The sequence below is a fragment of the Panthera tigris genome, chromosome A2 (genome assembly GCF_018350195.1).
Source record: "Panthera tigris isolate Pti1 chromosome A2, P.tigris_Pti1_mat1.1, whole genome shotgun sequence".
Classification (NCBI taxonomy): domain Eukaryota; kingdom Metazoa; phylum Chordata; class Mammalia; order Carnivora; family Felidae; genus Panthera; species Panthera tigris.
This window is the reverse complement of record NC_056661.1, coordinates 105,870,326-105,887,847: the sequence shown is the minus strand read 5'-3', so window position 1 is coordinate 105,887,847 and position 17,522 is coordinate 105,870,326. Positions and strand designations below refer to the sequence as shown.

General features: G+C 36.1%; 1 protein-coding gene across 6 annotated transcripts in view; it reads left to right on the top strand.

Annotated features, from left to right (window-relative positions):
* ETV1 (ETS variant transcription factor 1) overlaps positions 1–17,522 on the top strand; it is a 92,943-nt gene that overhangs the window by 64,696 nt on the left and 10,725 nt on the right. For 5 of the 6 annotated variants that reach the window (XM_007089095.3, XM_015540652.2, XM_007089094.3 and 2 more), the window contains 3 exons: positions 9,810–9,878; positions 11,446–11,514; positions 14,613–14,782. In XM_007089095.3, the coding sequence (XP_007089157.1) occupies positions 9,810–9,878; positions 11,446–11,514; positions 14,613–14,782 (308 nt within the window). The remainder of the gene's footprint in view (positions 1–9,809; positions 9,879–11,445; positions 11,515–14,612; positions 14,783–17,522) is intronic. The other variant, XM_042967458.1, reaches the window with a different exon arrangement.

The window sequence follows — 17,522 nt, the reverse complement described above, 5'->3', positions numbered from 1 at the left end:
TTTCATCATTTTATTTGCATATCTTGGAACCACTTTAAATAGAAGAATATTGTGGTTTTTTTAATTCAAAGAGTGTTATTTAGGAATTAATAATTCAGTGTATGTTCACTCTTCAGTGATCTTGCCTCTGCTCCATATTTTCTCTGGGTGGGAGATTATAGAATTCCTTATTATCTCCCCACCTGGCTATGTCAGGCATTTCAGTTTTGAATTCTAAAACGTGTTGGTAACTTTATTTATTCTCTGCTATTTTATTTACCAGATATTAGAAATCGGGAGATAAATAGTAAATGGTCATTACAACATAGTAGACAATCTTTCACAGGTTTAAAGATGAATACTAGGCATTTTTTTTTTTTATGTTTCTCCTCATTCTTTCTTTAACGGACATGGTAAAGATTTCATGAGAAATTGTTTAGAGATATACACAGAGATGGTTGACTGCAACTGTTTTCCCATATGGCTTCAGATCACTGGAAGAGAGAAGTGTGTTTTTTTTTCCCTCTAGAGGCAAGGACCAAGTTACAGATGGCTGATAAAACCTATTATATGTTTAACAGTATTTGGTATAGGACTGACTCTTCACAAATCATTCCCATAATTGCTCATAAATAGCTTTTTTCTTCTAAAACTTTAGATGTTTTTAAGCATTACCGTCTTTAGTAATTTCTACTGTCTTTAGTAATTTCCAGTGCAGCGATGTTTATGGTTCCATGAACTTTGGCTTTTTGTAACTGATATTTAACACTCCCAAAGGCCAAGACTTGGCCCTATTCCATTAGTAAGCATCATTTGCTTATGGTTACATTTTCTCCTGAAACATGGCAGCTCATTTTTCCCCCCCATCCTAACTTTAAAACTATTGCTTCGAGAAATTCAACTGGAGAATCACTTGGGAATTTAAAGGAATGAGCTATTGATCCTTCAGAAAACGTTAGCATTCTATCTGTTTCTCTAACATCCAAAGATAATTTTCTTTTCCTCAGCCACTGATTTGTGGACGAGTAGATCATTTAATCTCTGATTTTTCGGTGCTTCAGTTGTGAAGAGTGACGGTGATGACTTCCTAATTAATTCTGTTATTACAATAGAGGTCAGGGATTGGCCTCACAACTTGACTTTGCTTTTTATTGCCTAGCATGCATGCCTCAAATGGATTTTCCTAATTCTTCTGAGTTAAAATAGCAAATCACCCAAAACAGTACTCTGGTCCACTGTATTGCTTTTTCTAAGAAATACTTAAATATGCTCTAAATCTACAGTTACAGTAAGTGGCATTGGCTAGTGATTTGATTTGAGAATTGAGACCATGGTCTGGATTTACTCTTTATGCATTAACACAGGTCAGATGGACAGGGACTGCATTTTAAGTCAGTAATGGAAGGCTGAAGGCTGTCTTAAACCAATCATATCAGTTTTACCCATGACTGATTGATCCCCAGGGGCAGAGCCCTGTAAGCATTTGTCTTACATGAATGGACTCTATAGAGCCTGGAGTTTCATTCATAAACTGGAGACTGAAAGGAAACACACACACACACACACACACACACACACACACACACACACTCTTACTCTCTGGAATGTCCATTTATACAAAGCTGAAGGGTGTAGTGTTCCATCAGCTGCTGCTTTTGCCAGTTGACTAGAAGTAATGATTAATGCTCATTGGTCCTGCCTGCATGTAACCCAACACTATTTATGGCCTTGCAGTGTTTCTAATGTATAGTGAATGAGAAGACAACATTCTCAAATCTGAAACATAAACAGGAACTGGTGGGTCTGAATTCCATTCAAATATGTCATTTCAGCCACACAGTGTTTGTCTAACTTGGATTTTACAGGCAGGAAAGGGGGAAGGGAGGGATAATCTGCTTGTGAGTTGTACTAGCATCAAAAAAGGGAATTAGAAGAGGGAGGAGAGAGTACTTTCATAGTGTGGGATTTTTAGTGTCTTTCTAAAGAAAACCACCAGGATGCTTAGGCCCAGAAACTGCAAGTGGACAAAGTGAACTACAACTGTTTTTGTATGTGCAACTAAGATTTGAAATTAAATGGTTTAAGGATGCATATTTGGGTGTGTGTGTTTGTGTTTGTGTGGTTCATGAATGTGAACAAGAGGTAAGATAATATTATTTATTTTTTGAAAGTAGCTATTTGAATATCTACTTTTAAGGTTAGAATGTTGTTACAGGGTATTTTCTTTTGCACTTAAAGGATTTCTATTTCTTCAGTGAGTTGAGTATTTCATAGTTTAGAGGAAAAGGGAGGCTTTTTGTTTCTATGAAATACTTCTGCCTAACACACGAGGAATGTAATTGAAACCTTTTCAAGGAAGTTTTGTCACCTTAAATAGATGGTTGTTTTTATCATGTGTGTGAGAGAGATTTTTAAGTTAATTGTTTCTAAAACTCTGCAAAATTTTACTAGGAGAGATATTCAAAGATAACTGTGCTCATAAAATTAAACACAACCAAGTGAATACACTATCGTGTAGCATCATAGAAATTAAATAATAGCACAGTATTAAAAAGCAACCAAGACAAAACTGAGAGAATGACACGCGTGTGTCACTGTGATTTCTTTACCATTTTCTGAAATTTAGTATGTTTGAATACTCTATTCTGGTGACCTTTTTTTTCAGTGTGTGGGCCTCCACAGTGCACTGCTTCATCCGCATGTTTTTGTTATTCTTAGCATTCAAAAACAAAACCTCCCACTTTGTATGACACTGGAAATATTATACTGAATTCTGTGCCTGATGACTATTTACTCTTTGTCATATCAAGTATGTTTTGTTGCCTCTTTTGTCCTCAGTTTCCTTATTTATAGAACGGGGCAAATAATTCCTCTACCTTCCTGTTTTTCTAAGGATTAGATATGATGATGTTTGTAAAGCTACTAATATATATAGTATTAGGGGTCCAGGCAATAATAGGGGATATCTTTATGATATGATTTTATCTGGACCTCTAGAGATTTCCTAAAAGGCTGCTAGTCCTGAAGTAAGATGCCATTATTATTATTTCTAATATTTACAAATACACTTTTGGGGACCAAAGGATAAGACAAAGTGAGAAAGATATTCTTATGTGAAGACGATCCAATTGTGCAAGACCAACAAGGTACTGAACTATTATGCTGTCTGTGACATAGTGAGCAATCATACAGGACTTGATACCAGTATTATTCACGTTCGAAGCAAGTAGAGTAAATATGTGAATATTACAGTGATCCAAGGAGAGATGAGAGGGAGAGGACAAAGCCATTCGTGATGTGTTTGCTTCAAATCACGTAGACTCAAGCAGAGGAACAATTCGGTATCAGAACTCAGCATTAACACTTTCACCTCTTCAGATTTTTTTTTTTTTTTTTGGTGGCCTCATTTTAGCGTAGCGCATCTTTTCTTGCATTTTCTTTAAAATTTCTGTTAATTGGCAGAGTACAATAATATCTAATAAACAGAGTTACAATATTTCCTATCACTTCAATTTTATTTTTAACTCTAAATAAAACCTTCACAGGCTTGGAGGACTTGGAAAATTGTCAGTCTGCTAGATCATATAAGCTAATCCTGTTTGAATCTGGTCATAATTTGTGTAGGATATTGTCCCCCCAAAACTTAAATGCTTAGAAGAGAAGTTTGCAGTTTCATAGATAGGTTGTTCTATATTGTTCTTTCATGTTATGTAGCCTTTATGTTTTAAAAGTATCTGAATGCAGATAAAAGCATTACTTTAAAAAAAATACTTTACATATACTGCGCAAAGCATATAAAGAACAATAGTTCTCCTTCTGTCCTCAATTCTATCAACAGTAGTCTCTGTATTTCCAGGCTGTGGTGGAAGAGAATATCTCTACAGATTTTATGTTATTAACAGTTTACTCAGAATCCCAATGAAAAAGATCCCATCTAAGTGTGAATGAGGTCATACTAAATTTATCACTGTCTTCCCCAGATTTGAGCCAACTCCAACTTTTTTGCCTTTTTTATATGAGGTTCAGCAACCTAAGATGTTACATCCACGTAGAGCTTTTGTGACTGACGACAAATAGGTCTTATAAAACTTCATTTTTTTTTTTTGCCATCCCACTTGCCTTCTCTCTCAAGTGAAATCAGATGTACTCATCCTGAGTCTTATTTTAGAGTTAATTCTTTTAGATTTGTTCTATCATAGAGAGATCATATGAGTGTAAAAACTTCATTCCCCCTAGCATCCTTTGCAAAAAACTTTATAAAACATAATTTTCTCAATTAGCTACATGAAATCTATTCATAGGGCAAGTAGAAATGCATAGTAAAAGGATGCTAGACTAGGGTATATGTGAATGCATTTGCATTTAAATACATCTTCATAAAGCTCCTGTTATTCCTGCACTCTAGAAAATCTTTGGATTTTAAACACTGTGCCAGGAAATGGGGAGAAACAAACAAAACAGTAAAACATGAAGTTCAAGACAGATAAAACTTTGGCAAGATACCTCATAGTGCTCATCTTTCTTGAAGGAGATTAATGTCTTTAGTTCTTGCAACACCTCGCTATTTCTTTAGGTAATAGTTACATGTGTTTTTGAAAAGCTTGTTTAAACTCCTGTGTATGCCTAGAATGACCCACACATGCACACATAGTTTTCATTCACTAAGTACCTGCTGATTTCAGATGTATGTCTGCATACATATTTCATCCCTGGACTTTAATGCGCCAGGTTTTCCGCCATCATCAGTGTTTAACAGACACGTTTAGGTAGACTTGATTTTGTCAAATCCCTTCCCCAAGGAGTTAGCCAAGTGTATAAAAAATCCATCTTTTTCCATTGCACACTCATGTGAAAGCAACATCACATTAAAATACATCAAACTTATTCCTATTTCACAGGGATTTCTTATTTACTCTCAGAGACTTGAGTGCTTAAGTTATCACACTGATGATTGCCACACGAATTTAAGTAAAAACCTCCAGGGAAAGAGAGGCGTTTCTTACTCCTTGCTCAAAGTTTATAGTATCAAGAATTTTCAGGTTTGCTCACTATTTGATAACAAACAATTTCAGCAAAGTGTATGGATATCTCAGATGGTCTTGGCAAATATTTGTCTCTGATCTGGCCTCATACAGCTCCTAGAAGGTTTAGGCAAACCGTGCCCTGAGGGGATTCTTCCTTTTGTACCCCTGGACAGCAGTATGCAAATACACAAATCGGAACAGCGCATAGCTGTGCCGTGTGCACAAATTCAAAACTCCACTTTGTGGTCCGGCTTTTGGTAAAGCTCCCCAAATCAGTGCTGTGTTTCCCACTGTGGCTTGGAAATGCAAGAGAGAGAAAAGCCAACTTGTTCATTTGTTCTTAAGAAACCTGCATATCTTAAAGACAATTTTAACAGTGTTACTAGAGGTGAACACTAAGAAAATCGGATAGTTTGGGATCTGTGTTTACTGTTTTTCCTAACTGCCCCTACGTTAACTAGTGCATTAAAAGGACAACTGTGCTTTGCTGCTTTGAATTTTTGTAGCATACTGATCACCCTCCCCCGAGCTCATCTGAGACAAATTACAGCCAGTATAGTTTCTGCAAGCTGGCGGGGCCCGTACTATGGTCATGTTCTAGTGCTCTTTGATCCATAGGTTTCAAAATAATACAAAATCCTTTGTGTTAAATGAAGTTTACATAATTCAATTTACAGATTAAATTTAAGACTTTTTAAACCAGTCACACAGCAGCAAATATTAGGGCATAATACTGTAGAAAGTAGCTCAAAAGAGATACCTCCGAATATTTTGAAAATGTAATGGAGCTTCTCACTTCAACCTGAGAAGTCATGAGTTTGTAATGAACTTTAAATCAATGTATTTTAAATACCATGGGTTTATAGATTTGTGAAGAATATCACTGAATAAGTATACGAATAAGCAACAAATCAATCTTCTCAGGTAACTGTGTTAAGAATAGCCATTTAAGATACAAAAATAATTTCACTATGTAATCATTTTTAATTTTAAGTGCTGTGGTTCACTCACTTTAAACACTTGTGAGGGTCACTTAAAAATAGTTTCTGGTTTCAATGATAAGCACCATATCCTGAATCCTTGCTGTTGGCACTAAGTGAAATGTTGCACATATTGTCCTCCCAAGAACCCTTTGAAGGGTGTCGCTTATAATTCCCATTTTACAGATGTGGAAGTTGAGTGTTTGAGATGTGAGATAACTAACAAAATGTCGTACTCCCACAAAATCTCAGAACCGAAGTTCAAAACCAGGTCTATTAGAAGACAAGATGCACATTTGTAATCAGTGCTGGTCTTCTGAGCGTAAAATTATAACCTATGGACACATAATAGAACAGCACAAATACGCTATCATAGTAACGTTTGTGCATGGGTTAAACCACATTTTATGATCGCTGCTGAATTTTGTAAGCTTTATCCTATGAAAAAACATGAGTGTATACGTATGCAATGCCTCCATTCCCTGCCACAAAACATTTGCCTTTGAAGTCACCGCTTAGCTACTTTGGATCTTGGTTGAGCATTTAGCAGAAGTTAAAATGTAATGCCAAACTTCATTGGTTGGATTTTTTATTAGATAAGGTAGAAATGAAAGCAGCAGGCAATTTAATTAGCAGTAATTTTTCTGGGCAAGTCATTACTTTGATGAACTTCAGAGCAATGTTTATGGCTCCTAATTAACCATGTTAGTCATTTGATTGAATAATCACTTTGGAAATGTTTCTACAATTTGATTAGAGTCTGACCCACTCTGATAGTCATAAATTAACTGATACCACTTTAGGATAACATGACTTTAGTTACTTTAGGGGAATAAACTCCTCTTAGCTATATTTTTTCAGGCTTCTCTGGACTGTATAAAGGATACTGATTTTAAGGATAGACTGGATTTAAACACTGTTAGCTGGCATCTCAATTTCAAGAGCTAGATGTTAATTTTATTTACTCTGGAGTATAATAAATAGTATTAAGAGTGGGAAAAACACATGTATATTCTTACATATGTATGTTTTTTTTCTAAGCTGCCGTTCCTTGTTTTTCTTAGAACCTCGATCATAAGTTTTGCCTCTGGAACTGTAATGGAGGTCCTGGCTTTAGCCTTATTAGAAATTATTAATTTATTATGGGTTTTAAATTGGTATACTTTGAATGTCACAGATTAATAAACAGAATTTATGAAAAATATTACAGAATTAGTACAAGAAATAACAAATCAGCAAGGTCAATAGATACATGAAAGTTAGTGAAATGATCAAATTCTTTGATGTCAAATGTCCAAGATCATGCTTGTTTTGTATTATGTTATTTTGTTTTATAAGATGTTCAACTTTGAATAGTGGGTTTCTTATAAGTACTTGCATTTCCTCTCCTCCTCTCCTTCTTCCCCTCTTGGGAGGAAAGACTACATTTAGTCACACTTATATATAATAGAGTTTAATCTATATGTTTTCCTCTAGCTTCAGAGCCAGCCAGCTGTTTTTACAGCCATACTCCAGCTGGCCAGCAGTCAGGAAAAGTATTTTGTGGCAGGGTGTCAACATTGGTACAACAAAATTCTTACCTCTAAACAGCTGCTGAGCTGATGGCAGAGTCATTAACACTGTCCCTTCTAGGCCCAGCTGCTTCAAGGGTCCTATGCCTGGCAATAAATCAAAATAACGTTAAAAATTAATCTGAAATACCACTGGTTAAAAAGTATGGATAAAATGGATTGCTAACTATTTGGTAACCCAGACGTTCAATCACTCTGCAACCCCATGATAAATCTCCTGATATCAAGAAACAAGATTAACTCTGTCTTTTGTACGGTCAGAATTCTATACTAGATAATGTGTCATGTAAAGAAGGCATGGTATACTAAAATGTTTGATAATGAGTTTTATACTGTTTTCAACTCAAAAGCTGTTGATTTCTACATACTTTTAAATGTTATTGCTCTAATGAATTGCTATTGAGATATATTTGACTAGGGGCACCTGTGTGGCTCAGTCACTTAAGCATCTGACTCTTGGTTTCAGCCCAGGTCATGATCTCGGGCTTTGTGAGTTTGAGCCCTGAGTCAGGCTCCATTCTGACAGTGCAGAGCCTGCTTGGGATTCTCTCTCTCTCTCTCTCTCTCTCTCTCTCTCTCTCTCAATCTCAATCTGTCTCTCTTGTCTCTCCACCCCTCCCTTGCTCATATGTTTTCTCTCTCTCTCTCTATGAGTAAATAAAACTTAAAAAAACATTTTTGACTAAAACCACATCAAGTTTTTTCAGATATTTCAGAAATTTCAGATATTTCAGAAAAAATATCTGATATTTTGGTTGACATTAATCACCAGGCAATTTTTGTTTTTTTTTTGTTTTTGTTTTTGTTTTTTTTAATTGTATACACTTTAAAAATGGAACATTCCAGACTGAGAAAGAATGACCTCTAGGCCAAGTAAATGGTGCTGATTATCTATTATAAATTAAATTCTATGGATGGGTAGTTAAGAAGAGATGAGGGTCTTTAAATCCCACTTCTTTTAAGTGATCTTTATTACACATTCAGAAATCATGTACTTACTATGAGTGGTGGAATGGGGGGACACACTCTTAAATAACACATTTGTCATGTGTTTTATAAGTTTATATGTGCTCAGAGTTTCAAAGACTTGAGTATACATACAGAAGACAGAATTAGTTTAGTCACATATATTTATACACTCCTATAGAATCTGTATATGTTATATACAGGCTTTGGTCCAGGTTTGTGGGACCTAAAACATAAACTTTGTGGAATCTTCTGAAAGAAAAAGAAAATGAAATGGCATATACAAAGTTAGGGGCAGGACCTCAGGAGGGACTCCTGTAAGTGGACAATCCTTCCTGAAGCTGTAACTTCATTGGCTTCACCAGACATCAACCTCTGATCAAGTGAGTGAACTTGTTTTTTCAGAATAAAAGAACTTGAGCCTGTAGTAGATTGTAGATAACATCTGACCCGACCTTTATTTTATATAAACTTGGACACAGAATGGTTTTTCTAAAGTCATGTAGCTTTGCTAGTGGTAAATAAAGCACTTGAATTTCAATCTTTTGTCTCCTAATCCATATTTTTTTTTTCCTTTTCCCTCTCCCTAACCTAATAAACAGCCATCACTAGGACTCAAGTTTAACCATTAACCAAGTTTATTTTTTTGTATTTTTTCAGTGATGAGTAACTTGGTCAGATAGGCAAGGCCTCACTCCTAGGGTGATAGTGGTATTTGCTACGAAATTGTGGGATTTCTGTTCTCTAGTCTCATTGGTTTGGAGTATGACCTGTGTGCTTAACAAAATAACAAGTTAGTGATACTTTTGTTTGGGGCTAAAAATAGCAATCACCTTGAAAGGCTAGACTAATTTTAAGAGATGTAGCAATTTTGGTGTTTTATTAATAATTTCTACCAGTGTTCATGAAATAAACTATGAATGAGTCTTTTGTTGATCTTTCCTCTAAATACCACGGGATATACAGATATATCTCATAAATGCCCCCAAACGTATCTTAACTCATTACACCATTTGTTTCAAGGCTACTGTCCTATTCATGTGGGATTGCAGGAGAACCACTCTTCAGCAAATGTGGGTAAAGCTGTGAATTCACATGCCTGTCAAAGAGAGTCCGTGTTCACCATTTCTTGTGTGGGCCCTGACTGAAATGTTAACTACGTGTTGACAAGCTCTTCTCGTGGAGACTCATGTCAGTTTCGGTTATTTTCCTCTCTGCACTCTGTTCACTGGTAACCACACATTTTCAGCTCCAGACTTCTCTTTGACCGGTGTTGTTTTTTCTTTCAGAAGTGCCTAGCTGCCACTCCATTTATATGAGGCAAGAAGGCTTCCTGGCTCATCCCAGCAGAACAGAAGTTAAGTTTTCTATTATTGAAGTTCCTTGTAAATCCTGTCAAAATCAGATGTGCCAAAGATGCAATCATTTGATTATTCATTCTATTTTATGGGGAAAATCACTTATGTTCCCTAAAGCACTATTTTAAAACTTTACCTTTTTAAAGTAAAAGGAAGATGTTTCAGATCATGTTATCTTGAATTTGGTTGTTAACATGAGTCATGTGCATATAAACAGCTGAAAAGTGGAGTTCTGTGTTCTCCCCCCCCCCCCCAACAACCACATTCTTTTAAAATAGAACATGTGCTTTATAGATTAGCCTATCTTCCTACTCTCTGTTGAAATGTATCTTCGAGGAATGTCAGTTTTTCTTTACAAATTTAAGTCTCTGTTTTGAAATAAAAGACAGGAGATATAAATATATTTGCCTTTAAATAAACTGGATTTTCATTTTCAGACAAATACTAGTTAAGAATGGAATTTCACATAAGAGGCCTACAGAAGGAACTTTTATTATGGGTGTGTTCATGGTAAACATGGTGGGAAAGCTTTGATCTAACAGACTTTGATACCTGCAAATTAGTGAATAAAAAAGATCTCTGGATGCATTCCCTACTAAAGTATTTCTGGAAATATGTGTGTGGTTCTTATCATAATGCTCTTTGTCCTCAGATGATATAGATACATGCGTTTACATTAGGTCTAATATTGGTTGTTTTGTGTAAGTGAGATTGATAGAAGTAAATCCTTGTATTTAAAGAAGAGTATAATGAGCTGGCAAATCAAAAATATTTAAGAAATGCGATGTAATTAGTGTCACTACTGTTGTTAATGTTATGTACTCACGGTAGAGACCAATACATTTGAGAAAAAAAACTGTGATTAAATTGTATGAGATTTCTTACTGGCGATCAAAGACAACAAGAATTCACTGAAGGTCACAGTCAATGACATGGGGGAGAAAATGACCATTAAAGCTGTTGATCTATTTTGTTGTTTTTTTTTTTTTCCTGTGGACTTAGTTTTGTTACAGGAAAAAGGAATATTAAACATAGAATTAAACTGTCTTGGCTGTTGGAGATGAAAACATGAGAAGGTTAGCCTAGCTAAATATTTCTCCCAGGAAGTAAGGGGTAGACTGAATGTGTTTCAGTTTATCAGGATAACCCCGTGAAGTAAATATAAGTAATTCATCTTGATTTCCTTCTTGTCTCATGAATAACAAAACTTGGAAGAGAATGAAAAAGGAGATTGTAGTTTCTAAGTTTGCCAGTGTTTACCTGCTCTGTGCTTGGGTTAGTAATGATATAAATGTCTGTCATATATCACTGTGCTAGGTACTATTCCAAACTTGTGTATATTAAATTATTATCCTCACAATACCCCTTTAAGATAGGTGATTTAATATCACGCCCATTTTATAGGTGAGGAGACAGAGACACAGTGGCTACATAGTGTGTCTAAGGTCACAGAGCTGAAAATGGCAGAGCCCTTTTCTACCCCAGTTTTTGTGTTAATGGCTCTATTTTAAATTGCTTGTGAATTTCATTTCTATCATGAATAAATGTATCCTCTTTCTCCCCACAGGCTGTATGTTTGAAAAGGGCCCCAGGCAATTTTATGATGACACCTGTGTTGTCCCAGAGAAATTTGATGGTAGGTTTTTCATTGTGCTTCAAGTTTGAATTTTTCTAAGAGAGAGTGGAGAGTTCACCCTCAATTCTCCTGAAAGAAGTTGACATCTCTTCTTAAAGATTTCTATGCACATCATTTGTGATGTATTCAACTCTTGCTAAACTTTACCTTTTATAAATTCTCTCTTCCTTTCCTTATTTGGAAGCCTTTTGCTTTTGTCCTAGGAGAGATCTCATTTTGAGAGTTATAACCAGAGTATCATTCTTGCTGAGCTTTGTGTCCAGTAAGAGGGGTCTTTCCATTGCCCTGCTGAGCACATGCAGCTTGTTGTTCGAGATTTATTGAAAGCTGATCCCATAATTAACAAAGCAGAACAGAAAGCATGCTACTGTGGATACGCAGATGACTAATGCAGTCTTCTTCCTTTTATTGTTCATGAAAAGATGCATTATGGAACACAGGAACAACATAGCTGCCCATTTAGTTAGTGATTGTTAGTCCTTTTTGTTCTCCCCCCCACCCCCCCCTCGGGAAGATGTTCATTCCTAATGTGCCATTATTTTGTAATTGCTTAAAATGGAGTCAGGAAAGCATTACCTTTTTAATATCACTCTCGATTGCAGTGAAAAGGTTCCAGATTTTAGAAAAGAGTGTCAAGTTAAATAGAATTTCTTCTTTCTCAACAAAGGTGGCAGAAGTCAGCATCTATGCGGACGCTTGGGTAAAAAGTGAACAGTTCATTGGTTTAGTGGTTCTTCGGAGTGGTCTCCATATTTCCTGCTTTGATTGTTTAACAGGAAATGAGCAGGGACCCTCTGATTAGCTGATTGCACAAACTTTGGGGATCATGGCTGTAATGACTTGGTAGTGCTCATAAGTTTTTAATCGTTGTTATTTAAACAGCAAAGTGCATGCTCAGATTGCTTCTACATCTCTAATTAGTTGCTTGAAGACTACTCTGTTCCTGAGGTTTTTGCTACTCTGGTCCTTCACAGAAGGAATGATAATTTTGGGAAGATCTGTTTCCTTAATCTTGCTTTAAATTGCTAAATTCATTGAAGGTCACAGGGTTAAGCTCCAGTAGGGGTCACTTTTTTGGCCTTATTCTAAATAGATACTGGTTTTAAAGTTCGAAGTTCAGCAGTGTGATAGGTGTGGAGTGTCATAATTCTTAAAATAACAACCTTTTTTCTTCAGACAGAGCATAAAGCCTTTGCTTTTTGGAATGATCTTCATCAGGTTTTTTCTTTTCTTTCTTTCTTTCTTTCTTTCTTTCTTTCTTTCTTTCTTTCTTTCTTTCTTTCGCTTCATTCTTAGTGAGCTTAACATTTCAAGACATCTTGATTATCAGCATGGGCATATAAGGAAGAAAAAAATAGCTCAAAACTACCAATAGGATTACGACACAATCTAAGAAGCCTAAATCACATGAATGTCTATCTTGATTATTCATTCCCTTTGACTTTTAAATATTCTCAATTTTGTACTAAGAAAGGCTTTTTTGGAAAATAATACTTATTACTCTTTTTTTTTTTTTGTAAGGAATAGAGAGCAAAAGAATAGAAAAACAAAGGGTTATTTTTTTTTCATCGACAAGGCCAGTATGGTCAGTCACATTTATAGGCAGAAACAACCTACAGATTATAAAATTTGACAGGGTTTCACTCTGTATAATTGCTCAGCTACCCCCATGAAAAAATTTGTGAGTCTCAGAAGGAAAAACTGAGATAAATAAAACTGTCATTGAAATCAATATGAAGAGACACTTCTGTATTATCTAGCTTAGACCAAAATGACATAATGATTTTTAGCAGCTATTGACTGAATAATTTTATTTTGGTTATGGTTTGTGAAGTGTTGCTCTTTTCGTGATTATCTTAAAAGGTGTGTTGCTGTCTACTAACCAAAGGAAAGTTTTAAGAAGCTTCTGACTTCACCTGCTTTATAATTCACACTAACTGTGAATAGATTAGCTTCAGTATATTCTGTCTGAATTGCTTCTATCGTGGAGAAGAGAAAGTTGTGCATTAACAATGATATGTCCGTAGGGCCCTAGACATTCGTTCCCAGTGTGACCAGTTCCACATATTTTAGGGGTAGGTGCCTGGAGGTAGATGTAAATAATCAGGAGTTATGACTGAATTTTTTGTTTGTTTGTTTGGTTGGTTGGTTGGTAAAAGCAAGATAACTGACCAGATTTATGCCAGAAGAATTGTGGTACTAACACCCATATTGCTGTAATGTACTTAATAGGTTTTTACACTATGTATAAATAACAAATAAATGTAACACAAACCAACCTTTCTTGATTAAAAATATAGATTTACAGAAAGCTCCAGTACGTATGTTTTCAGATTGCACTTTTAGAAAAAGACTAGTAAGCTAAACTCACATGAGTGAAATGCAAGCAAGAGATGAAGAAAAACAAAGAAATTTTTATTTGCTGCCAGCTAAGAAAGTGGTAGTGCCCGTATGAAGGTGTGGAAAAAGATGGTATGATGATAATCCAATATGCTCTGATTTCCCTATGAGATTTTCCTAATTTATATAATGTACAGATTACTTAACCCAGCGTTTAAGATGCTATTAAATTTGCTTTGAAATATTTGCATTAAAATTTACAATAGTTTGTAATGTGCAGGTCAATGAGATATTACACATTATAGTTTGCAGAATTTAATTTGTACAAATAAAGTGCCCAGAGCTTAAAATTGATTACTCCCTCTTCAGTGTTGCTTAGAGCAGTGAATAATGTCATTAGCAATAAAAGCAAAAAGAAGTGTGATTAGACGGTATGGTTTTTAAATAAATGAATGAAAACAAAAGGATGGTTATACAAAAATGTTATAAGTAAATGACATCCGTGGATTTATTCTGCACCTGTATGCATTTATTTTGACCCTTATATGTTATATATAGTTGTTTGTGAGTTTGTACAGATTCTTGCTTTACTTCAAATCCTTTGATTGTTTTAAAGCCTTGTTTAGCAATAACATTACATTTCACAGACACCCATAAAGTGGTTGTGTTTTAATCATTTTAGCGATTGACTTAATGTAAATTTTATATAAATGTCATAATATTGCTAATAATCGAAACTTAAAACCTTTTTAATTTAGGAGACATCAAACAGGAGCCAGGCATGTATCGGGAAGGCCCCACATACCAGCGGCGGGGGTCACTTCAGCTCTGGCAGTTTTTGGTAGCTCTTCTGGATGACCCTTCAAATTCTCATTTCATTGCGTGGACTGGGCGAGGCATGGAATTTAAACTGATTGAGCCCGAAGAGGTGGGTTTAACAGATTTTTGTTTGGAAAACCAGATATGTTCTAATATTGAAGAAACATATATTCGATCAGTGTGCCAAAAACGTTTTTGTTTGTTTGTTTGTTTGTTTGTTTGTTTGTTTTTACTTTTAAAACTTTAGGGAAACCTTCTAAATTAGAAGGTGGGCAAAGGAAAAAAATGTATCCATTTAAACTAAGAAATGAATATGTTGCACACTTTTTCCAGTTGAATACCATCCTGTGGAATTGATGAAGAAAACTAGCCAGAGCATCGTTGGCATAAGACTTGATTCAAGAATGCAGTGCTTGGGAAGGTCTCTAAGAGAGCATCTACATTGGGGATGTTTGATGATTTTTGAGGAGGAGAGGGTGTATCTGAAGTTCAACTACTTTTGCACATGAAGGGATTGTTCTTGAGTATTAGCATTTGTTATCTGGATAATCTTAATTTTGTCAAGGGGTCAGAGGGGGACATTGAGAAACCAAAGTCATGTGCCAGAGGGAGCGGGGGAGAAATTGCCGTGGGGGGACAAAGGCCCACAAGAGCTGCAGTAGGAAGAGCTCACTCCTTCAGAGATGCGGGCCTAGTAGGGACATTGCTTCTCTTTGACTTTTGGTGATACCTTTCCTAGGCAGCCGGACCGTGTACACCCCGTGAGAAAGTAGGGATTAAGTACAAAGTGTCACCGTAATACCTAAGAAATTGCCAAAGTGAGAGAATTCTAGAGAGATAATATGGATAAATGGAACACACTTTCAACTACCTGTTCACCTTTCTTACTGTCGCCGCCGTGCACAGACAAATGGAATGTTTTCTGGAAAAACGTCTCAGTTCAAGTTTTATTCTCCCCAGGTCTAGTTTCAGACTTAAAGCTACTATAATTATTATGGCATAACCCACCAATTGCATTTTGGACCTCTATAGAAAGGTGACTTTTGTATGAAATGCTTGTGTCTTATTAAAGGTGCTTTCTCTGCTACTTTTGAAGTTGACTTTGGTTTACATTAGCCAAGAAAGCAATGGAAGACTTTCAGTTAACATGCCTATGACTGATCATTTTAGCTGTAGGGTTTAAACACCTCAGAAAGATTGAAAAATTTCGTAAGATATCCAGCTATTTTTTTTTAATTTTTTTTTAACGTTTATTTATTTTTGGGACAGAGAGAGACAGAGCATGAACGGGGGAGGGGCAGAGAGAGAGGGAGACACAGAATCGAAGCAGGCTCCAGGCTCTGAGCCATCAGCCCAGAGCCTGACGCGGGGCTCGAACTCACGGACCGCGAGATCCTGACCTGAGCTGAAGTCAGCCGCTTAACCGACTGAGCTACCCAGGCGCCCCGATATCCAGCTATTTTTGAACCCAAGTGATTAGTTTCTCATAGACCAAATATCTACAACCTAGGATAATGGGCCTATACATCTTAAATTTTCTGCCCTTTGAAACCAGGTATTCATTTATAATCAGATAGCATGTCGTAGTTTGATATCCAGAAGATAAGTTACCTTTCTTATTTAAGAGATTATCTGATTCAAATATGTATTAAAAGAAGTTTGAAATAACAGGAGCTGGTTAGCATAATTATAAATCTACTTCAGATTATAACTAGTGCTTGCCGGGTTAGCTTTGCATCTCCATTGCCCTACACCAAACACACATACAGATTTCAGAATTTGAAAATATCCATTGTCTAGTATGGCCTAAATGTTTGGGTGTTTGAATTTCCGTAGTGTGTCTCAGGCTTACTTTGGCTTTCAAACGAAATTCATTTTTATGTAGATGTACTTAAATGATGTAAGCTAAAGAACCGTAAAAATGTGAAGCACTAACAAACTGAGACTAGAAACACTTAATGTAAAGTAACTTGAAAGCCCTTTAACGTGATGGAAGTGTGTGCTGTTCACCTCATCAAACATGTTAATAATCACTGCAAGAGTTGGTTCATCGGAGAACTGAGTACGTGTCATAGGAATTTACATCGAACAGTTATTTCCTTCTACCTGTGCCTAAAATATAGTACTATTAACTGTGGGCACACCGTGGTAGAGTAGATCTCTAGAACTTGTTCATCTTGCATAACTCATCTGCGTCTCATAGGCATATTGGTATGTGGCACTTCTCTTGATGAATGTGACACTGAGTCAGTTAAAACATCTCTAAGAATCGGGGCACCTGGGTGGCTCAGTCGGTTAAGCATCTGACTTTGGCTCAGGTCACGATCTCATGGTTTGTGGGTCTGCGTGGAGACTGCTTCAGATTCTGTGTCTCCTTCTCTCTCTGCCTTTCTTCTGCTCACGCCCTGTCTCTCTCTGTCTCTCAAAAATGAATAAACATCACAAAATTTTAAGAAAACATCTCTAAGAATAAATTTTACTGTTTTAAAATACCTACTAATACCCACTTGTGCTGAGAATTACCAGGCATCCTCAAAATCAGACTCTGCTTATGGTATCAAAAAAATCATCTTTCTCTCCCTAGAGACTTCCACTGTGTTGTCTTAAAGTTGGTTGCAAGTTTTTTTTACTTTCTAGGGACATCCTGGTGAGTTTCTTCATGAGAAGCATTTGTAAATGAAAAACTATTCAGAGGTTGTTGTTTAATTTAAGGAAATATTAATACTTTATTTTCACATAGTTAACAAACAGGGAGAGAGTCAAACAAGAAGACACTCTTAAATACAGAGAACAAACTGAGGGCTGATGGGAGGGTACGGGAGAGGGGAAAGTGGGGGATGGGCACTGAG